This window comes from Pristis pectinata, chromosome 2 (genome assembly GCF_009764475.1).
Source record: "Pristis pectinata isolate sPriPec2 chromosome 2, sPriPec2.1.pri, whole genome shotgun sequence".
NCBI classification, from domain to species: Eukaryota; Metazoa; Chordata; class Chondrichthyes; order Rhinopristiformes; family Pristidae; genus Pristis; species Pristis pectinata.
Genome location: NC_067406.1, coordinates 75,512,752 through 75,536,814, shown reverse-complemented (window position 1 = coordinate 75,536,814; position 24,063 = coordinate 75,512,752). Strand labels below are relative to the sequence as shown.

The window sequence follows — 24,063 nt, the reverse complement described above, 5'->3', positions numbered from 1 at the left end:
TAATACTGATTTCAAAACTGATCTTGTTTAAGTTGCAAGTCCAAGAGGAAGGTAGAGGAATGCTGAATGTAGGAGTTACAGATGTGGAAAGAAAATGAAAGGGGAACTTTTCTTTTTGCAAGACGTTAAAAGGACTAAGACATTTAGTGCATATCAGTCCTGGTGGTCAGGTATCTCTTCTTTCTATTTCTGCATCAATTACATTGATGCAAGTAGGTGAAAGCAGGCTGTGTCTGCAGTTCTTTCATATAGTGCACTTTACAGTTATTGAAGACTTTCATCTAAAAAATAAAGTTAAGAGCAGTATTGCATTTGAAAGAAATACATTTCATATATTACAATTTGTACATCTCCTGTGATCCACTTGGGGAGTTTAGACCATGCGCAGCATGACAAGGATTTAAGTGAGTAGAACCAAACTGGGAGAGGGAAAAGATGCGTGGTTAAAGGAAATCTGGAAAAGATAATAGATGTCTAATAAATATTGGGAGGAATGAAAGGAGGGGACAGAAATAAAGCATGCAAAGCAGGATCAGGGAGTATTGGGATTTGGGGGAGAGCTTGTGGAAGAGGAGGCTGGAGAAAAAGTAGACCAGAAAACTCAAGTCTCAGTTGGAGGAAGGTGTGGTAGGAGAACGTGGTGGACTGCTCTAAGGGGTTTGGTAAGGATGTGTGTTCCATTTCCTGGAGGGATGTATTTGCAGGATTTTGTATCAGACTGAAACAAAGTACCACCATTTGGGTGGAAGCATGTCACCTAAACTAGGTCATTGTGCATTTGGAACTGGTGATAGCTCTCAGTTGGGAGTGAGAAGTTGAGCAGAAAAGGTTGTACTGTATATTGTTCTGACTTTGTTCTTTCTGACGTGACGAGATCAATATTTCACAGGAGTGGAAAATTTAGCTCCATGTAAATTTTTGCTATGTTTATTTGTACTGGACAGACTGCTTGTTAAGGTCATTCTAGTGGCAATTTAAACTATTGATGCGTTTTTAAATATCCAATGCTGTCCCAGCAGTTGTGCAATAGGAGTTTTTAAATTATTGCTTCTCTATTGGGATTGATGTGAAAACAACTGGAGACTTTTTCTTTTGTGAAAAGGGACAGATATTTAAGCCTAGGTGGGAAATAAGATTAGATAAACCTCCTCCTCCTCCACCACCCCCCCCCACCCCCCGTGCTGACACAATTTACAGGTTCAAATCCAGTAGGAGAAGAAAGGAGAGGGTTCGCTAGATTACTCTTGCATAGCACCTGCCCCATATTAATTGGGCTGAATGGCCTCTGTTGTTACTTCTCTTCGTGATTCAAAGTTGGGGAGAAGGTTTGCAGTTTCATTGGGCAGAGGGAAGATTTGACTTGGAATGAGCAGAGAGTGAAATTGTGAGCTCCTGGAATGATTTACATTGTAGCAGCTAACTCCTTTCACTGTCTTGACCTACTTACAGACGTTATAGATGTGGGAGGGGCTGCAGTCTTACTGGCATTATAAAGTTCTTCTCTGTATCAGTGTTTATCCTCTGCTGCCACCCAGTGGGTTTGCCAAGGAGATTTTTATACCTTTTTAATTTCTTTTATAGGACATCCCTCTGGAGCCTGGCTAGGCCATTCAGCCTCTTAAGCTACTATTTAAGCAGACGATGGCTGACTTGTACCTTGACTACATCTGCCCATATTGCATCCTTAACCCTTAATAGCTGTGTCTAACTGAAGTCTTAACAACTTAGGTTTTAAAGTTTTTCGTTGATCTACCCTCAAAGGCATTTTGGGGCGGAGATTTCTAGGTTTCCATTACCCTTTGTAGAAAGAAAAGCTTCCTAATATCATCCCTGTATGGTTTAACTAATTTTAATGTTGTGCCACCTTGTTTCTTCGTTCACCATCAGAGTAAGTAATTCCATATCAACTCCTTTAAACAACCAAACATATTGTAAATATTTAGTTATTTCATGAATGATGCCTTGTCTTGAATCACTGATAAATTATGTTTAATGAATTCCTTTGTTAAATAGTTCTTTGAAAAAGTGGGATATTAAAGAACATATCCAGCATGATAATGAACATGGATAACCTTTGAGAAACACCCATGGAGGAAAAACACTAGCAAAGATTGGTCTCTCCTTTTCAATAAAATATGAACGATTTAATTCATGATAAACACTATCATGTTCTAACACAGCAGTAACCATTTTACCTAAATTTTATAGGGTTTTTAAGAGTAATTTTATTAAAGTATGTTATTGTCAAGTTTCAGAGTAGTTATGGCTCCATAAGATCTTGTACTTCACTTTTCAATTGATTTTTGCAATGACAGTTTTAAAGTGGAACCAAAATATACAGTACAGTAGGACCAGTAGAATGATTCTCAGTGACAGTTTCTGATTATGTTAATTTTTGACCTGAAAGCTGCCATATTTAAACAGACAGAATTTGTACCTTACTGCAGATTAGAAATATGGCAGCTTCTTATTGTTCAGAAATTATTACATAGCAGAGATTGTTTATTTATTTTGTTTTACCTGCAGATATCAGCAGTTTGTATCTTTACCCTTGGCAAAAAGGGTATTCTGTTTGGATTGCCAGCTTCTGTTGCTGCCTGGGGAGTGGAGTGAACACACATCCCATCACCGGCTGGGGGATGTTTCTCTTCATCAGCTGAAAAGACCCAGCCATTTGCTGCTCCCACTTGAAAACAAAAAGACCAATGCTCAGTACCTGTTTGCTGATCGCACTTGCCAGTTCTTGTTGGATCTAATTGTTTCCTTGGGATTCAGAAGAGTGCTGTGTGTTGGAACACCACGGTATGTTCATCTGTCAAATGTCAGTGTTAATGAGGTCTTTGCAGTTACAGTTCTTTCACCTTCCTGCATTTAAACATCCCAAACCTGATCAGTGCTGATGAGAAGTGTTCATTTATCAGTGTTGAAGCTTTTGCCCAGTGGAAGTGAACAATTCCTGAAATTCAACTTCCACAGTTCTGTCATGCTGTTGTAGTTTAAATGTAAATTATTTTTATTATTCTCCAGATATAATTACTTTTACATTGACATTATTAATCCAGACTTGCTTTGGGATGTATCTCTCATATCAATTGATGACTAGCTTTAGTTGTGATTTCTTTGAGCAGTTCTGATGTAATTGACCAGGTGACTTGACTTAACTCATGGATTCTGTGCGATACAAGATCGGCTCTCACACCAAGTGGATTTGTTAAGGTATTTGGTATCCCATGCTCAATAAAGTAATTCTTTGCATAATTTTCAGGCTTCATGAGCTAATAAAGCTGCGCCAATGTGAAAAGAAGAATCCAGTTATAAAGAGTCAGCTGCTGGATATTGATTTCAGGTAAGCTTGTTTTCTTTGCAGTTTCTATTCTATTAAATACTTAGAGTACTGCTGTTTAGCAATTTTAAAAAGATGAATTGCAGTATTAGAAAGATTAATCAATTTAATAAGTTTTTAATTGCACTGTTAAAATATAGTAAACATTTTTAAATAGTGAATTAGAAAATTATTTGCCTTTGTAACTTCAAATGTAATTTAATTTGCAATCTTCTTTTAAAAATGGAGACCAATATAGTACACAATACTTGAGATGTCTGCCCAATGCCCTATATAAATGAAGCCTAACCTTTTTTTATTCAAATTCCCCAGCAATACACAATAACATTATGTGAGCTTTCTTAATTAGTCGCTGTATTGCTTATTAATCTTCTGTGAATTGTGCACTAGGATACCCTGATCCCTCTGCATTTTAGAGATTTGCAGTCTCTCAGATTTAGATTAATCTCTTTTAGATTACATGCTTTTTTCATTTTTTCCTCTCAAAAGGGCAGATCTTTGCTCATTCACTTAACCTATCCACATCCCTTTGTTAGTGTTTTATGTCCTCTTCACAGTGTACTTTCCAATGTAAACATGTGCAAATAGCAAATTTAGCAACTATACCTTTGCTCCTTCACTTATAGATTGTAAAATCTGATGCGCCACCATTGATCTCCATGGCACACCACTCATTACATCTTGCCAATGAGTAGAAGACTCATTCATGTCTACAATTTCCTGTTAGCCTATCATTCATGCCAATATGTAAACTCCTGCACCATGATTTTTTTTGCCTATTTGAAGCTTTCGGGAGCAGAGCTCCCTCACTGTGCTGCCAGGCACCATGTTCCTGTCCAGACCACACTGCTGGAATCCAGGATGCTTCATTCCAGCAAGGTTGGCCCTCTGCACCTGGACTAGGTAATTACTGGCATGGGGATGGGGGTACCTTGGGTAGCTTTTTTGCGTGGAGGACTGAAGTTAGTAAGGTCTGGGCCTTGAGATCTTGGAGGTTAAGGTAAAGAGTGTATTAAAACACATATTTCAGTTATTGCCTTTGGTTATGCTAAATACATAAAATCTGCAAATAACTTATACTTGTCCTTTCCATTTCATATTGCATCTTGATGTTAAAGCCTCAAAGTTTTGTTTTAAACTATGCACAATTTATTGAAGAGAGAAGGTGAAGCATAATTGCTTTTAAAATTTACTAAGCAATTCTGATCAATTAGAACAATATCTATTTTTACATGATGCATGGTATCAACACTGGTTTTTAAGGAGAATATTTGTGTAACTTCATAAGCTACATCAAGGTTTCACGATGTAAGTTACTGTTGTTTATCTGCTTTGTTTACCAGCTTTGACCAGTGCAAAAGAAAGTGTTACACAGACCAAATTAATTAAATAACAAACTAAACAAAATCACTTAAAATAGAAGGCAAACTGGAGGTAGAGATCCCAAAATTATATTCAACTAACTCAATTCCAGTCTAAGTTAATGATATACACAAGAATGATCGCTAGCCTATATAGTGGGAAGTAGCGGTGATCAAGACTGGAGATTTTAAGAAAAACTGTAAAGGTTATAAGAGCTGAATATTTTAACTGGCAACTTGGAATACAAATACAACACAAATTTTTGTGTATTTGTACAAGATTGAAAAGTTTATTTTTTGATGTCCCCAAATATTTGGTGAAAAGATTTTATTCTTTTAAATTTCTGAATGAAGTGTAGGTTTTATGCTGACAGTAGGTTTTCAATATCTATTTCCTTGATAGGCGAGCCTTAGTGTCCATTGTCTTGCAGGAGTATACACTCACACGAAGATGCAAATAGATGTCCCTTGGGGTCCTGTTGTGTCCAAACATCTCATCACTCAATCACATTTCCAAACATCCACCTCCCCACCATGCTGCCGGAGCATACTTGCTATGTGAAAAGATATTCATCCAGGGCTCGAAGTGTAGGACCTATTCTAGTACAAATGATGCCATGGTCCTTGTGCCTGATTATTACTAAATCATGGCTCTCTCTGCAACCTCCTGTCTACAAAATAATGGAATAATTTTGCAGAGAGAGGGGTTGCCTCACATAAAATTGGTAATGGTTTCCTGCACAGTTCCATTTTAACATGTCTTTCACTGTGTAGAAGTTCTTTCACTCCCTTGTCTCTAAAGATGGTCATTATAACATTGATCTTTCCACTGGAATAATTACTGATCTGTATATCTAGGGCTTTATATAGTTCAGAATCGCATTACTGTTCTGCAGCACCTCTCCACCCCTGAAAGTTTAAGCACCATGTATTATGTTTTTTTTATTTTGAAGAATCACCTGCTTGGCTATGTTGCAAATAGTAGATGCACATATAACTTCCCATATTTACTATATTTACTTGTTTAAATGGTTGACTTTTGCAAATAATTAGAAATCTAAGAACAAATGAGCTGGGGTGAATTGGCAGCCAGTTGCCTTTCTCTTCATCGTGTGTGGAAGCACTTGGACGCCTTTCACTGTGTAACCCCAAAATGAGAACCTTGTGAATTACAACAAGCCCCATAAATTCAGATTATTGTGCTTTGTTATGGCTGCTTTCTAAATATCAAATTTGCATAACTCCAATCTATCATAGTGTATAGAAGCTGTTGGAAAGAGACGAAAAGCAGGGTAAATTGGTTCAGTGAAATGATGATGCATTCTGTCGAAAAGACTTGATGTGACGCTGGAGAATTCTTGTATCAACTTCATGCTATCAGCATTGTAAAATGCAGCAAGTCCTTTCTCATAGTCAATGTACACCCCTACTTTATCCAGTTTATTGGGCTTCATGCTGCAGTTGACCTTTCTGTCATTATGCCATGCTAATAGCTGGTTGGCCTTTAACTCAATACACCAGGATTGTCTGTTTCTCCCAAGTTTTGTGGATTTGTGTTTCCCTTTCCTTTCTATAGATCCGTATGCAATTCCAACAGACCATTGAGTGGAAGAATTGACCTGTACCTCCCAATAATGCTTTCCTCTCATTAGTCCTTTGGCAGCCAAAATATTGTAGACCTTGTCAAATCGTAAAGGGCTCTCAGGAACACACTGTGCTTCACTCGTCACACATATGCTAGTTTGATCCTTTGAAACCAGCACATTCTTATGTGCTGATGCAATATCAAAGAAAACTGGTGAGTATTCTGGAGAAAGAGGGAAAAGGTTAGAGTTAGCATTCCCAGCAAGATTGAATAACTGGTAAACTGCTCGAAAATCAGCCTAATCTCTGTGTTTAAAATAATTATTGTGAGATAATTCTTAGTCAATATATGTGCCTAAAGTCATAAGTTTTCATGTCATTCCTACTAGACCATGAAACTAATGGTTTTAACAGACAGCAGGGAAGAAATTGTAGAACAGCTTTACAGGAGCACCATCTGGTTATTGTGCAGTGTGCCTCTCCTACTCCAAGGCTTGAGGCGCAATCAGAGGATGGAGTCCAGGGTTGATGTTGGTGGTCAAAGCCTTGGGGCTGTGGAATGCAGTCATGTCTGGGATCAGAGGGTGATGAGTAAAGGCGTTACCCTGATTAGAGGTTTGGGGCCAGGATGTGAAGTGGCGACTGTGATCAGAAGGTCAGATCAGGACAGTGATCAGAGCAGGTTCCTGGGGGTGTGGTGGGATGGCTAGAGATTAGGGACTGTTGAGGAATGGGAGACTAGGATCTGGGGGGGGGGGGGGTTGGGGGCAAGAGATCTGGGCCACTCAGGAGTTGGGGTGTGAGATCAGTGGATGGTGGTGTCAGTACAATTGAGAGGGGGCCCATGTCATAGTATAGCATAGAAACAGCCCTTTGGCCCACTATGTCTCTGCTGACCATCATGTCTATATATACTTATCCCACTTGCCTTCATTAATTCCAAACGCCTCTATATCTTACTCAATCGTACCTATCTAGATGTCTCTTAAACGTTGTGATTGTTCCTGCCTTCTGGCAGCTCATTCCAGATACCAACCGCTCTTAGTGTCAAAATTTTATCCTTCCCTCTCACCTTAAACCTAAGCACTCTAGTTTTAGACACCCATACCATGGCCACTGGTTATCTACCCTATCTATGACTCTCATAATTTTATATACATGTCACCTCTTGGCCTCCTTCGCTCCAGGCAAAAAAAGACCTAGCCTATCCAGTCTCTCCTGATAACTCAAGCCCTCTGTTCCAGGCAACACCCTTATGATTCTTTTCTGCACCCTTTCTAGCTTAATCACATCCTTCCTGTGATGACTACAACTGCACACATACTCCAGTTGCAGTGTAGTCAACTGTAACATTACGTCCCAACTCTTATACTCAATGTCTCAGCCAATGAAGGCAAGCATGCCATATACCTGCCTCACTGCCCTGTCTACCCATGTTCCACTTTCAGGGAGCTATGTACTTGTATCCCAAAGTCTCTCTCTTCAACAACACTGTCCAGGGCCCTGACCTTCACTGTGCATGTCTTGCCCTGATTTAACTAACCAAAATGCATCACTTTGCACTTGTCCTAGTTAAATTCGATCTGCTATTCCCTTGCTCACTTTCCCAGTTGATCTATATTGTAAACCTTCAACAACCTTCTTCACTGTCCATTATACCACCAATTTTAATGTCATCTGCAAACTTACTAATCATGCCATTTACATTCTCGTCCAGATCATTATTATATGTGGCAAACAACAGAGGATCCAGCACAGATCCCTATGGCATACCACTGGTCACGGGTCTCTAATCTGAAAAACAACCCTCCACTGTCACCACCACCCACCCCCCTCCCCCCGCCTCCTACCACCAAGCCAATTTTGTATCCATATTGCTAACTCGCCCTGGATCCCATGTATTCTTACCTTCCTGACAAGCCTACCATGCGGGTCCTTGTCAAAAACCTTGCTAAAGTTCATGTAAGTTATGTCTATCACCCTGCCCCCCTCAATTCTCTTTTAACAAAAATCTCAATCAAATTTGTGAGATGTGACTTCCCACACGCAATGCTATGCTGACCATCCCTAATCAGTCCTTGCCTTTCAAAATGCAAATAAATCCTGTCCCTCAGAATCTTTTCCAATATCTTTCCCACAACTAATGTAATGATCACCAGCCTGTAGTACCCTGGCTTATGCCTACTGCTCTTCTTAAATAAAGGCACAACATTAGCTATCTCCGTCTTCTGGTATTTCACCTTTGGCTAATGATACAGAAATCTCTGCCAATACCCCAGCAATCTCCTCTCTTGCTTCCTGTAATGTCCTAGGATACACTTGGTCAGGCCCTGGGGATTTATCCATCTTTTTGTTTCAAGACCTCGGACGCCACCTCCTGTGTAATGTAGATGTGCTCGAGGATATCACTGTTTCCTTCCCTGAACTCAATAGCTTCCATGTCCTTCTTCACAGTAAATACAGATCTGAAATATTCATTTGAGACCTTGCCCATGTTCTGTGATTCCACACGTAGATCACTGCACTGATCCTTAAGGGGATCCTTTTGCTCTTAATATACTTGTACAATTTTTTAGAATACTCTTTTATTTTGTCAATCAAGTGTAGTCCCTTCTGTAATAGTGATAGAAGGAATGTATTGGAGTCCCTTCAGTGGGAAGGACCGTGATCCTGGGAGTGCCCAGTGACGATCAATGTGGCCTAATTTTTGTTTTGGCAATAAGCAGCATAAATTTTGTAATGGATGAATGGCACAGATCTGATGTGCAAGCAAGATGTGCACTGGAAAGTGGCAGGTTGAGTTGCTGAAGTGATGCGAAGACTCAAATGAGTGTTCTCGCATTCAGTCCTGTCCATAGTACCTTTTCAATTGTGATCAAATATATAGGGCAACATTAAATTTGTGATGAATTTTAAGAAAAATTGAGCTTTACTTTTTGAATATTGTGGTGAAATAATTTGGAATTATTAAAATATTTTGATTTTTTTTTAGGAAATCTGGGGGTGATTTTTCTCACACTTACTGTGGTGCTTTGTTATTCCTTCTTTTGCATTTTGCTGGGTCAGGAAATGGCTCTCAGCCCTAAATACTCCCACCAAAATAAGTGCTATAACTCTTCTATCACCCAGGCTCTTTCCCAAACGTTTCACTGCCAGTGTCTACTCATCTCGCACTCTAACTTCCAGTTGGCCCAAGCCCTGGCCCTTGATACGCCAAAGCTCCCAACTGTGTTTATCTTGACTTTAAGATGATGTGAAATGATTTTCGTGTCCCAGTATCACTTAATGGGGATTCTTTGTAATTAAAAGCAGAGGGAACTGCTAGGCAAGGCGAAGATAAATGCACACTATTTGGAACCTGTTTTAACGTAAACCTTTGATACTTTGCTCCTGGTTGTTAGAACTCGTGTCAGCCAAATTGTAAAATGCATGGGAGAGGTTGGCATTGTGAGCTGCGTGGAAATATAAATCATTCCTCATAAGGATCAGATTAATACAGTTTTTATAGTGTGATATTAATGTTTTATCATACATTTTTTAAACAAAAGTCAATTTATAAAGTGGTTCAAAAAATTAGAAAAATCCTGTTGCTTGTCTCTTTCAGTGATCAAGCTCCCATTTTATATTTTTCTTATCATTCCACCATCAAAAGTAATTGGTGTTTAAGTCCCCTTATGATGCATATTTCAATGGCTTTCAATGGGTAACTTATTCTACAGGGTATCACTTGTTAGCTGAAGAAGTTCCAGCCAAGTTTCTTCACCTACCACCACGTTCCTTTTCTTTGACTTATGACCTGTGGATATTTGATTAATTTGTCCTAATGGAAATTTGACAGGATCAATTCTGCTGACCCTTCCTCCTAATTCTGGAAATTGATAAAGGCCACTGCAAAACTTTTATTTTAAAAGAAAATTTATGGAATACTGCTGTTTTCCTTTGGAGTACTGTAGCCCCTCGATCCAACTCTTAATAATGCTGTTATCATTTGTATTTGTTGATATTTCAATTGCTAATAGACAAACATTTTATACATAAAGTAATATGATTTATCTTCTTCAATCTATATCACAGCGTATTGGAAATATAGCAGCTATCTATGTCCATACCTAGTGCTGACTGAATTGACTGTAGTACAAGTGACATGGTTCACCAGTATGTTTTCTGGAAAATTACTTTTCTGTTCTTTCCAGCTGTTTTTCCTGATTAATTAAGTTGACAAAATGTTTAGGCTGACTAACATGCACCCGTAGATATGACGATAGTACTTAAACATATAGTATACTGTACCTAGTAAGAATATTTTCCTTTGCAATTGTGAATACAGATTGGTTGAAATTTTCCGTATGAATTTTGATAGCTTCTGAAATTTGGCTTCATCTATTTTAATGGCATATATTTCGTTCTCCGTTTTCTTTGAATAACTGGATTTAAAAAAGGAAATAAAGATTGCAGTTGAAAATTTAACAAGTGTTAAGTTAAAATAATAATTGTTTGTAAATACACTCAATACATTGGCATAGTGTTGCAGCAATTAGTGCTATTCCCTCAGAGCTCTATTGACCCAAATTTGATCCTGACCTTTGCACATTCTCCCTGTGATTGTATGGGTTTCCCCTGGGTTATTGGGAGTTCTCCCATGTCCTAAAGTTGTGCTGGTTGGTAGGTTATTTAGTTGCTGTAAATTACCCCTAGCATGGGTAGGTGGCAGGAGAAGCAGGGGAAGTTGATGGGAATGGTGTAAATGGGTATTTTATGGTCAGCATGGATGGTTAACATGGGTTACTGGCTCGGGTTGCCTTTCCACTCCTTTGGTTTCAGTTGCTTAATACTCTTCCATACCTCATCCATGTCTTCCTATCCTCTTCAGCATTTGCTTTTGGAGGAGAATAAACTTCCTCCAAATTGCTTTTATACAATGTGTTTTTACACATGCAGTACTGTGCTTTTGAATCTTTGTTCATCACAGCACTTCAGCTTTGTTTTATCCCTCTTTCAAGAAAACCCAAAATACCTTCTCCATGTTTCAAGTACAGTTAGTGCAAATTAATCTACTGCAAGATCAGAATAGAGCACATCAGGTTTTATGCTGTCTTGCTCTCTTCTCATGTAGCTACCCACTATTGAGAAATCATCTTGGTCTGGATGATCCTACAGTTCTCCCTTGTCTTCTCTATCCTTTCCTCATAACATGTGAGGATCTTATTACCTCCCCTCAAACAACATTAAAAGAAGACTTAACTGACAAATGGAAAATCCAGAGAAGCTAGAATTCTTCTTAAGATGGTGAAGGGGCGATGTTCAGAATTGTAAAGGATTTTGATGGAGTAGATGGGTTTTGCTGAAGTAGAATTCACTGAATGTAGTGTTGGGAACCAAAGGACACATTTCATATAATTGGTTAGGGAATCAAAGGTGGATGTGAAGAAATTGTTTTGTGTATTGAATGTGCAGACTGAAAGAATGGTGGAATTTGATATATACCTAAAATGAAAAAAAATATTGTTAAACTATGGTGGGAGAGTAGAAGAGTAGCACTGTTTGGACAGCTCTTTCAAAGAGCAGCACTGACAGAAGGAATAAACTTCCTGTGTGCTGCAAGATTCAGTGACTGATAATATTCTTTCAGAAAGCCCTACTGCTTTCTCCTTGCCTAATGTAACCCCTTATTCACTCTGTCTCCGTCCCCTCTTCATATCTACCATGCAGAGTCATGTCGTCCATGAGATCTTTCTCTTATTCCTTCAACGACATTCATGTTAAACTGCTGACTTGTCCCAGACACCTTGACTTTGTAATGCGTCCACTCTTTAAGCACTGCCTCCTTGATTTTAAAATGCTCATCATCCTCCTGGACTACAAAAATCCCAGCCTAGAACCCTCCATTGCCTGCTCATTTAAGAGCTTAACCCCCCTTTACTCAACATTTATGTTTAGTTTGCTGTTGAACCATCTTTGGGAGTTTTTCTGTGCCTCAAGCAAAATGTAAATAAAAATTATTCTTGTACCTGTTTTGGTACTTGCCTTGTCTTTTCAACTCTTTCATCTTTAAATTTTGGCAAAGGCCACCAGTGAGTTAAAATGCATGTTCAATTTTTATGAGAATTTTTATGTCTCTGTTCTATCATGAATCTTCTAAATGTTCACATTGCTGTAAGTTTTATTAGTGTTACAAATGGGCATCCCTCTCCCCCCACATAATTCTATAACGAGCTGTCCACAAGAAGTTCTGTGTATTCAACTCAATGCACATTGTGAGGTTTGATTTGTATGGTTCTGGTCATTTAAGATTAAAATTCCCCTGTTCTGGAAATATCGTCCATCCTTGCACAAATATGTTTCACCAGATCTTTGAACATAAGAAGTGCAGAATGGTAAGATGGCTGGTTGAATTTGCTTCACCATGCAGTTAGATCATGGAAGATCAGATAGTTCGTTTCAACTCCATTTTCCTACCTGATCTTATAACTTATTTCTCAATAGTACAGTTTATCCAGGGACATGGGATCATACATTGCAAGTGTGACTGCCAGAATAGTCCTTTGTTTCTTTGTGCCTGTGCCAGCTCCGAAAGAGTTACCCACCTGCTCCAGCTCACCTACTTTCTCCCAGGTGTCCTGTAATAGTCAAGATCAGGCTCAGTGTTAGGAACCAAGCAGAGTTAATGTTGGGGAGGCTACTTGGTCCGAGGTCTTGTGAGTGGGGAGAGTAGGGGTGGCAAATGAAAGAAAAAAGGGCAGAGACAGTGAAGAAGAGGATGAAAGGGGAAGGGACGTGATTAAGGAGGGACCTTGGGGACATGTTAATGATGTGATTTGCAGTCAAACCTTCAGCTTGGTTAAAACATTGATGGTTGCAGATGAAACCAATGGTTAGGTGTGACAAGACACAGACACTTGGAAAACATAATGTGTAAGTATAGGGTGTGTACCACATATGACCATTAGAAGGCCCATTGCAGGCTTAACAGCTTCAGTACTGAATTGTGATTATTGTTGCTTGCAATTCAAAAATAAGAATTGCCTCTTATTTTTAATACTGAAAATACAAATGAATTAATATATATTTCTATCAGTTACATTTAAAAATGTGGCATCTTACCCATATTCTGTTAGCTTGACATTCTGGAAAGAAAGTAAAATGTTATTAGAAATGCTGAATCACATTTTTATAGCATCGATGGCTAGTAATTCATCCCAGTTTGGTATAAGTAAATGTGTTGTGAAATAATATGCTCCGCTCTGAAAGTCATTCTGACTTCAGTGAAACTGAATTCCAGAATTGAGACACCCATCAGTAGTCTATTCAGTTTTCTTTGGGAGATGGAAGATTCTGGAGTTTGGGAATGAGTGGAGTATACTGAAGGAAGAGCACTTCAGACCTTTGGCCTTCCATAATAGAAGGGTGAAGTCTTTGCGTTACAGGGAGTGGGATGAGTGTTCTTGCAATGGGCAATCTATTTCCTTAAGTGATTGCAAAGACCTCCTCCAGGATTCCCCTTAGTTTGTCCCATTGTGAAGAGTAGCACTACCTTTACAGTAAACTATTGAAAGATAAAGAAAGATGTGTGTAGTATGGGGGAGACACAATGTGGACAACAATGAATCTTGCCAACCATTGAGCATTCTTGAGTTAATGTTTCTTATGGATACATTTAAATCGGCAAATTGAGAATGATAAACATTGCTGGCTAATTGGAAGAAGGCATAATTATGGACTTGATGACAGAATGTGTTTAATCTTGTGATCGCCTTCTCAGGGTGACCCAGATTCTACTTGGGCAGAGTCTTTTTGAGAGATGACTGATCGATTCATTGAGACCACAGCCCTTCCTCCAGGATGAGAGGATTGCAGCAAGGAGTGGGTATTATTTTGTTTTTTTTTGTTGTCTCTTGACAATGACAATGAAGAGCATTTGTAGGGGAGTACCAGTGTTCAAGGCCAGCATTAGATTGGAGGAGAGGTCCAAAGACCAAGTTAGTTAGGACTTAAAGTTCCTGGTAAGTTCATCATTCCCGGCATAATCATTCTTCTCTCCTGAAATTTGATTGAAAGCTGTGAACTGTTTTGGAATTCTGTTGGTGTGTGATGTATGCTTAAGACTTCTTAATCTGTCAGAATTTAGAGGTGTCAATGATTCGGAAACATTGGGCTGGTATCTTGGCTGAGTTTCAGTGCAACATATATACCAGGTTATCTAAAATGCATACTCCTATGTATTGAAATTAAGAGACTTTAAAGCAATATTTTAGAATGTTTGAGGTTGTTACAGGAGAGCTGCCAAATTGGTAATTTGAAGGATGTATTTTGTGATGCGGCTAATATTGTATTCAGTCTGTCTTCCTTGTGTTCAATTTTTATAGTAATATGCCACAAACTTTGAATTGAACTTCTAACATATACTGCTAGTTAAAGTAATTAAGCTTAATTTAGATTGATAGAAAAATGTTGATCTTTGTTCAGTGAATGACGTTGTTCTGCATGGCACTTAACCAGCTTAAACACACTATATTTTAAGCGTATGGCATTTTAATATAATTGCCTAGATATTTAGTAACATTGAATTGGTAACAATTTGAATTAGAGGAAACGTACTGGAAACATCAAGAAAGGGACTTACTGTGGCTTGACTTGGGTTGCTTCGGTTTTCTTGTAGACCTGTTGATTGTACTTGGCTTTTTTCTTGATCTTCACTTGACTGCAATTTGCTTTCTTCTTGGTCAATGATCTTTTGTGTTGTTTTGATGGATTTATTTATTTCATCCAAGTTGTTGGTCCATTCCTTGATGATCTTTTGGATTTTCCCCAAAGCGACCCTCTTTTCGTTGTCAATGAGTTCCAATGTTGCTCTTTCATCGTTGTTCAGGACTTTTCTTATTGTTTCATACTGATCAGAAATCTGCTGTTTGATGTGTTCTGCCGAGCTCTGGCCAACAATGGGGATGTGAGTTAGAAACTCCGTGTTAGAAAGAAGACACTGAACCACACAGCACAACCAGATTCCAAAGATGCAGTTATCCTGCAGCTGAAAGTGTGAGGTGGGTAGCTGCAGTCTTAGTTTCAGCTGGGCGGTGCACTATTTGTGTACTTGTATGAATCTTGACTGGAAGAGAGCTTTGTGCATATTGGTAGAATATTGGTAGAATATTTGTGCATATTGGTAGAATTGCTGCCTTGGCAGTTAACTTTTGAGAGCTTAGGCAGCACAGATGACAGTATTCAATTTCTTAAACATTTAAAATTGATTCTAACAAACTACTGTTACAATCTTGTAACACATCCAGACATTTTGTACATCTGGATTGTCAGTACACTAGAATTGTGTTACATGCCATGTCAGAGCAATACAAGGTTCTGTCCTCCAGGTTGCACTGTTGTTTGGTTCAACTTTGCTATCAGTGTGAATTTATGATGCAAGTTGACTCTTTGGATCATTTACAGACTAATCCAAATGTGTCCAATTTAATCTGGTTGGGATTAATGCAAATAAATCTTAGCAAAAGATGGATTAGTAGTAGTGTCCTGAATATAGATTCTATTCGGTGGTTAAAATGGGCAAATCTAAAGCTGCTTTTATATTGGTGTTGTTTAGTTTGGATTTATGGAGTCTGGTTTTCGGGCATGGAAATTAAAAAGAATCAATGTAAAAGCATCTGAGGCATTGTTTAGCTGCATAAACTGCCAAGCAAGACAAATCATGTTGTACTGCTTCTACCCAGGTCAGATATCATCAAGAATGCTGAATGCAAAACTGGCTGTTTAATCACAGGAAGATATCATTGTTCTTGAAGGTTAGGGTTGAGCAATAAAGATGATTTCATTTATTTGAAGTGTTACTATAATTGGAGGCTGTGTTTGCCCCTTTTGAATAAGGGAGTCTTTTTGATAAACTGATTCTAGTTTTAAGAATTATAAAGGAATTAATAATATTAATCCAGGCAATCTGTTCACCGGACTGAAGTTTTAGCTGACCTAAAACTTAAAAGGTTGGAGGAAGTGAACTTTTTCCTCAGTAGTGGGGAGTTATGGAATCATCATAATATTGAAGTGACACTATTAATGGATTTGAGAGTTACTTTGATGCATCCTTAAAAAGAAATGGATATAAGCTAAAGAGTTAATTCCTGTTTTTAAATTTATTTTTTGTTTAAGTACTCTTTTGGAGTTGGCCTTTATTGCACACTGAGGCTATCTTGGTTGACCTTTGCTCCAGTTAAGTTTCACAAGCAGGTCTTTGGCACGGCACGTAGCTATTAAGGATTGAAATTTATGTTATAAGATAAGATTTCTTTATTAGTCACACGTACATCGAAACACGCAGTGAAATACATCTTCCTGCGTAGTGTTCTGGGGACAGCCCGCAAGTGTCGCCACGCTTCTGGCGCCAACATCGCATGCCCACAACTTCCTAACCTGTACGTCCTTGGAATGTGGGAGGAAACGGGACCACCCAAAGGAAACCCACGCAGACACATGGGGAGAACGTACAAACTCCTTACAGACAGTGGCCTGATTTGAACCCAGGTCACTGGCGCTGTAAAGTGTTACACTAACTGCTACATTAGTGGTACCAAATGTGAATTACAGCGGGGGTTTTTATTGTTTGACAATTCCAGATCCAGTTGGTGATACTTTTTATCAATTCGGCTTGATCATTGCCCAATAAAGTTTCTTTTCCATCTCGTACATATCTCTGTGATCATTATACAACAAATTTTTGATCTGAGATAAATTATTATTGCAAATTCTTTTGGTTTTGTTTTGACCAGATGTAAAATTTAGTCTCATAATTTTTCGGTGCTGCTGAATTTCGTCTGTAGGTTGCTTGTTCATTGGTAGATTCTTAACTCTGCATTATATTGGTGCACTCACTGTGAGAACAGTGTTCCTGGTCTTCAGAGACTGAAGATGTGCTTCCACTTTATCTCTTTTAGTATAAAGGTCCAGAAGGCACTGCTTTGGAGGCACCTGCAAAATACATGAAAATAGATTGATTTTTGATCAACCTAAAATAAAAAAGTACTGGAAATACTCATTAGGTCAGGCAGCATTTGTGGAGATTGAAACAGAGCTAACATTTTAATGATAGGCCAATACCTGAAATGTTAATTATGCTTTGTCTTCACAAATGTTGCCTTGACCAGCTGAGAACTTACAGTACTTCGCTTTATTTCAGATTTGCAGCCTTGTGATTTTGCATTAACATATTTGAATATATCATTTTTCTGCTTGGAAAGTGTTTACATTTAGGTGGGTTCATATTAAATATCAGCCCATCTATTGGATAAATGATATCACACAACTTTATGATATTAGCTTTGTATATAAGGTGTTAACTTTTTCACAAAACATATATTTAATCAATAGCTCCCTGTTTCATGACATATCAATCAGTTTCTCCACATAAGATGAATGCTTGATTCTGTGTCACGGAATGTTTCAGTCCTGGTTGAGCATTATATGAACAATGACTGAGTAATCTACGATTGTTCATCTGTGTGCAGAATTGGGGCTAATTCACTCTGCATTGATAAGTTCCTCAGCTCTGGAAAAAAATGTTGATATGCCAAGGGCCTACAAGTATCATAATTCAATTTTTGTTTTCAGTCTTTGTTAAGTATAAATGGCAGGTTAAAAATGTGTTTTGGAGAACTGCATTATTCAAGTCAGGCATGTAGATTGCCATAAAATTATTTATGGATCACAGCAGAAATGGCCTTTGTATCACGTGTTAGAAACTATACATGGTCTCCAGAGGGCAAACAACAGCACTAAGTGAATTAGCATTAATGTGTGTAAATTACTGAAATTTTTACACACCGTTGCTGCAAATAATGACTGTGTAAACTGGGCTTGACCTGGGTCAAGCTCTCACCCTGTCAAATTTGCTATTCGGTTGATGATCATATTGGAGCTCAAGTTTTATTCTAATATCTGATGATGTATACTCGGCATTGACTAAAAAGATTTTTGAATAGCTGCCACTTTGATGTCACGAAGTCTTAAACATGGCTGGTAAATCTGTCTGCCACTAATACTGTGTAGCAGCCTCAATCAGTGGCTTTTACGGCTCTTTCTGAAGTGCAGTGGAAGATAATTGATAAATTTATGCAAGCACATGGTGTTGAAGCATAACAGGTCATTTTATCGTTCAGTTAATTTAAAATAGCACATCTTAAAATTGGCCTTGAACTCTCGCCACATTTGGCTGCAGATGAAGCACTTTGCTCAAGAGCTTTTCAGTGTGCAGTGTGGTATCATTGGTGAGATGGCCCAGTGCATATGCAGAATAAATTATGAACAATACATTCAGTGGTGAACAGTGTATTAAATGCTGGGTTGATTGGACGTGCCACATGTAACTGTTTTCAACCGGCTATGTATGACATTTTTAAACACTAAGTGCTGTTGTTTGCCCTCTAGAGACCACGTGGAGATTCTAATATGTGATACAAAGGCCATTTCTGCTGTGATCCATAAATAATTTTATGGCAATCTACGTGCCTAACTTGAATGATGCAGTTCTCCAAAATAAATTTTAACCTGCCTTTTATACTTAACTCAAATTCTTTTAATCTTTTTTGTTAAGGTACTTGTAGGCTCTTGGCATGGTCAACATTTTTTTCAAAGCTGATGGACTTATTAATGCAGAGTGAATTAGCCAGCTACGTTTAGCAGGTTTAGCAATATTGCCTGGTGCCACTAATAACTCAAAATTAACAACCTCAAGGGAAGAATGATGGATCAATAGAGATTTAAGCTCACAGTCTCCCTTGGTATTGTCTCTAAGGAGAAGAGTAAAGTGAATTTTGGCTGCCTTGATGCCAGCAGTTTTCTCATCCTAGAAATGAATGTGTGTGAGGGTGTACTCTTACAAAATAGTCCTGTCTCACCCTCATTAAACACTAATTTAGATTAGCCATCATCCTCAATGATTTATTTCAATTCCCTTGGAAAATTTTCTGTCACTGCAATATCTGTGTTTGGTTCCTCTCCCATATGCAAGTTTGCACACTTATAATGTTCAAACTAGCCAGGGCTAGCCTTGTACATATCAGCACTTTCAGGCTGTTTTCCCTCTTTTGAATTTGAGCCTTCTGCTTTCAAACACAATAAAATAAATTTTATCAGTTTTCAACACATCACTTCCATATGACTCTAACAAAAGTAATGTATTTTAATCAAACAATTACCTTTGGTAATAGTTGCGCTGCACTCATTTCTGCTCTGTTCTGAGATACTGCTGAAAATGTGGACTTCTGCCAACCGAATCTTGGTGCTTCAGTAATTGCAAATAAATTGAAGATGCATTGTTTTCATTTTGTTCTGTATGATTAGGGAAAAAAAAGCTCTGTTTTCTTATGGCAGCATCGGCTTAAATGCAGGATTGAAAATAATTACCTGCAGAGTTTCGATAGAAGTAAATACATGCAGCTGCTGTGAATTGGTTTTGACCAAGAGGTATGACAGTATAAGGAAGTAAAAAAAAAGTCAATTTTAATGTCATCTTTCTTTTGTGTTGGTTTCTTACTTTATCATTAACAGTTCACAGGGTAAACCTGATCAGCACTTACTTTAGGTAGCTTAGTTTTGTTATATATTGTGCATTTTTTTTAAAAGACCCAAAGTGAGAGACCCCATGATAGAAGTGGACTGATCCAGATCAACCCTGTGCAATGATTGGCAGAGTCTGTAACACAATTCCCTGCTATTTAGATATGTTCTATCACAAAATAGTGTAAGGCAACACTGCAGTACATCTTTGAATAAGTTAGTCATAGAGTGATACAGCACGGCCCAACTCATCAATGCTAACCTGAGCTTGTCCCATTTGCCTCTAGACCTTTATTGTCTATGTACTTGTCCAAATGACTTTTAAACTTTGTACTGATACCCACCTCTAATACTCTCTCTGGTAGCTTGTTCCACCTACCCACCACTCCCTTTGTGGAAAAACATTGACCCTCTGGTCCCCTTTAAATCCTTCTCTCTCACCTTAAACCAATGCTCTCTAGTTTTAGACTCCCCTACCCTGGGTAAAAGACTGTGACCATTCACCTTATCTATGCCCCTCATGATTTTATATACCTCCATAAGGTCACCTCTCAGCCTTCTATGGTCCAGACTTCTGTAAATCACTGTGTAAACCATATCTTACATAACCAGGTACTGATATTTTTGGTCTCCTACATGAAAATACAAATGCTAAAGTTTATTAATAGTCTTATTTTTGTTCAGATTAGTAAAAAGCAGCAACAATCCAATAATAATTCTTTCTAAAATTCAGGAACTGTGCCTGGTATTTTTGTGGTATAATTTTTCTTGAAATAATTTTTGAAACCTTTATCAATCATAGAAACTCTAACAGGTTTATGTTCCAATCAGCATCTCTTCATTGACTTTAAAATATTCACTGATTTACAAGTTAAGCATTCTTATGTAGTGTATACATTTAGTTGGCATTGTTTACCTTTCCTTACCCCTGCTCTCAGTTGTATTTGAATCAAAGACAAGTAGCATGTTAGTACCTGTTGCAAGGGAATTTGAGTGCAAGAGCAAAAACATTGTTTTGCAATTATTTAGAGCCCTGGTGAGATAGTATCTGGAGTATTGCATGCAGGCCTGGTCTCCCTACCCAAGGACGAATATACTTGCAATAAAAGGGAGTACAGTGAAGATCCACCAGATTGATTCTAGGAATGGTAGGTTTGTTGTATTGGGAGAATGAGGGGTGATCTCGTGGAAATGTATGAAATTCTTCAAGGGCTTGACAGGGTAGATGCTGTGTTGATGTTTCCCCTGACTGGGGTGTCGAGAACAGGGGTCACAGTCTCAAAATGAAGTCAGCTATTTGGGACGGGTGAGAAGAAATTTCTTCACCCACAGAAAAGTGAGTCTTTGGAATTCACTGTCAAGGGAATGATGGAGGCTCAGTTTGCTGAGAATACTTAAGACAAAGATCAGTAGATTTTTGGATATTAAGAGATTGAAAGGATGTGGGCAAGAACTTATGCAAAGGAAGATCAGCCAAGATATTATTGAACTGGTGGGCAGGCATGAGGAGCCAAATGCCTCGTTCTTGTGTTTATTCTTTACCATGTTGGTATCTGGAATGAGCTGCCAGAGGAGGTGGTGGAGGCAGCAATAGCACCCCTCATTCTCCCAATACAACACACCTGCCATTTAAGAGGCATCTGGGCAGATAGAGGGATGTGGAATTGATGCAGGCAAGTGGGATTAGTACTGATCGACATCATGGTCAGCATAGACACAATATGACAAAGGGCCTAGTTTCTCTGCTGTACAACTCTATGATTCTATGATCATCCGACTCTTAATGGAAATCTGTTCCACAAATTTGTGTTAAGTTGGAAACAATTCTAATATTCTCCGGTGCCTGTGAAACTTTAAAATCTCTGAGATGTGCCTTGACCTGTTTTTCTTTCTTCCCAATTATTTCTTGTGGGCAAGCCTGGCATTCTATTGCCAAAACTTAGTTGAGTTCCTTTCTTGAGCAGCAGGTTTTGTAAAGCGATTAAGTGAACTGCTAGGCTATTTAAGAAAGCAGTTTAAACTATTCAAGCTGATGTGGGACTGGAGTTACATACAGGCATTAATGAACTAGTTGATCTTTTTTTCAGCAGTCCAACAGCTTTTTCTGATCATATTTGCTGCTAACAAGCTTTTTGCTTGCAGACTTTTAAAACTGAATTCAAATTCACAAGCTGACGTGGTGGGATTTTAAATTTACATTGGTGATCCATTGAGATAATCAGAACACTGCATAACTTATTCCTTGAATGAATGCAAGGTGTCAATACATTCTTCACTGTACTAAGTGAATGAGTAATTTAAATACCAGCTTTAGATTGCTACAAAGATTAAGTAAAGTGCTGCAGTCAATTGCTTTTTGGTAGAAATTGGGATAAAATGATGATAGAAGGTGGAATCACAAGACAAGATCACAAGACAAGGGAGCAGAAGCAGGCCATTCGGCCCATTGAGTCTGCTCCAAGGAAAAGGGAAAAAATGAGAAATGGGGGGGAGGAAGAAGAAGAAGAAAAAAAAACTATTCTAATCCCAATTTCTGGCCTTATCCCCATATCCCTTGATACCCCGACTATTTAGATATCTATCTATCTCTTCCTTGAACGCCCCCAATGATCTGGCCTCCACTGCTGTACCTGGCAAGGAATTCCACAATTTAACCACCCTCTGGCTAAAGAAATTTCTCTTCATCTCTGTTTTGCAACTGTACCCTCTAATTCTAAGATTGTGCCCTCTGGTCCTGGACTCACCCACCAAGGGAAACAGCCTAGCCACGTCTACTCTGTCCTTTCCTTTCAACATTTTAAATATCGCTGTGAGGTCCCCTCTCATTCTTCTGTACTCCAGTGAGTACAGTCCAAGAGCCAACAAACGCTCATCATACGTAAGCCCTTTCATTCCAGGAATCATCCTCGTAAATCTCCTCTGAACCGGCTCCAACATCAGCACATCCTTCCTAAGATATGGGGCCCAAAACTGTGCACAATATTTCAAATGAGGCCTCACTAGTGCCCTGTAGAGCCTCATCAACACTTCCTTACTTTTATACACTATACCTCTTGAAATGAATGCCAACATAGCATTCGCTTTCTTTACCACCGATCCAACCTGGTGGTTAACCTTTAAGGTATCCTGCACGAGTACCCCCTAAGTCCCTTTGTACTTCTGTACTTTGAATTTTCTCTCCTTTTAGATAATAATCTGCCCGTTTATTTCTGTTTCCAAAGTGTACAACTGCACATTTCTCAACGTTGAATCTCATCTGCCATTTCCTTCCCCATTCTCCTAAACTATCTCTGCTTCTCAATACTCCCTACTCCTCCACCTATCTTGGTGTCATCCGCAAACTTAGCCACAAAACCATTTACTCCATCATCCAAATCGTTAACGTACAAGGTAAAAAGGAGCGGCCCCAACACCGACCCCTGCGGAACACCACTAGTAACCGGTAGCCAACCAGAACAAGATCCTTTTATTTCCACCCTTTGCTTCCTGCCAACCAGCCAATGCTCCACCCATTCTGTTGTCCTACCTGTAATTTCATGACCTCTCATCTTATTAATCAGTCTCTTATGAGGCACCTTGTCGAAGGCCTTTTGAAAGTCTAAATACACAACATCTACCGCCTCTCCCTTATCCACCCTACCTGTGATTTCTTCAAAAAACTCCAATAGGTTGGTCAGGCAGGATCTTCCCTTCACAAAACCATGTTGGCTAGGACTTATCTTGCCTTGCACCTCTAGGTATTCCGTAACCCCATCCTTGAGGATAGATTCCAATAACTTTCCCACCACTGATGTCAGACTAATAGGTCTGTAATTTCCTTTATGCTGCCTCCCTCCTTTCTTATACAGCGGAACTACATTTGCGACCCTCCAGTCCTCTGGAACTATGCTGGAATCTATCGATTCCTGGAAAATTATCACCAATGCCTCCACTATCTCTAAAGCCACCTCCTTCAGAACCCGGGGATGCACCTCATCCAGTCCGGGAGACTTATCAGTCTTTAGCCCATTTAGTTTTCCTAGCACCTTCTCTCTAGTAATGTTAACTGAACTCGGTTCCATTTCGTGAGACTCCTGACTAACTGGCACATTGCTGATGTCCTCCACGGTGAAGACCGATGCAAAATACTCATTCAATTCCTCTGCCATCTCTATCGTCCATTATAATATCTCCTGCATCGTTATCAATTGGTCCTATATCAACCTGTGTCTGTCTTTTACT

General features: G+C 38.8%; 2 protein-coding genes across 2 annotated transcripts in view; one reads left to right on the top strand and one right to left on the bottom strand.

Moving 5' to 3' along the window:
* Positions 1–24,063, top strand: part of zcchc4 (zinc finger, CCHC domain containing 4) — a 52,053-nt gene that overhangs the window by 5,245 nt on the left and 22,745 nt on the right. Inside the window, 2 exon segments of the mRNA XM_052010232.1 lie at positions 2,527–2,802; positions 3,266–3,346. Coding sequence (XP_051866192.1) covers positions 2,527–2,802; positions 3,266–3,346 — 357 coding nt within the window.
* si:dkey-219e21.4 (zinc-binding protein A33) lies at positions 4,965–19,682 on the bottom strand. Its single transcript, XM_052010233.1, has 6 exons — positions 19,482–19,682; positions 17,161–17,256; positions 14,909–15,214; positions 13,390–13,412; positions 10,579–10,712; positions 4,965–6,511 (listed from the first exon to the last, which is right to left on the bottom strand). Exons 1-6 carry the CDS (start codon positions 19,506–19,508, stop codon positions 5,925–5,927), a joined length of 1,173 nt encoding a protein of 390 aa, XP_051866193.1. The 5' UTR covers positions 19,509–19,682; the 3' UTR covers positions 4,965–5,924.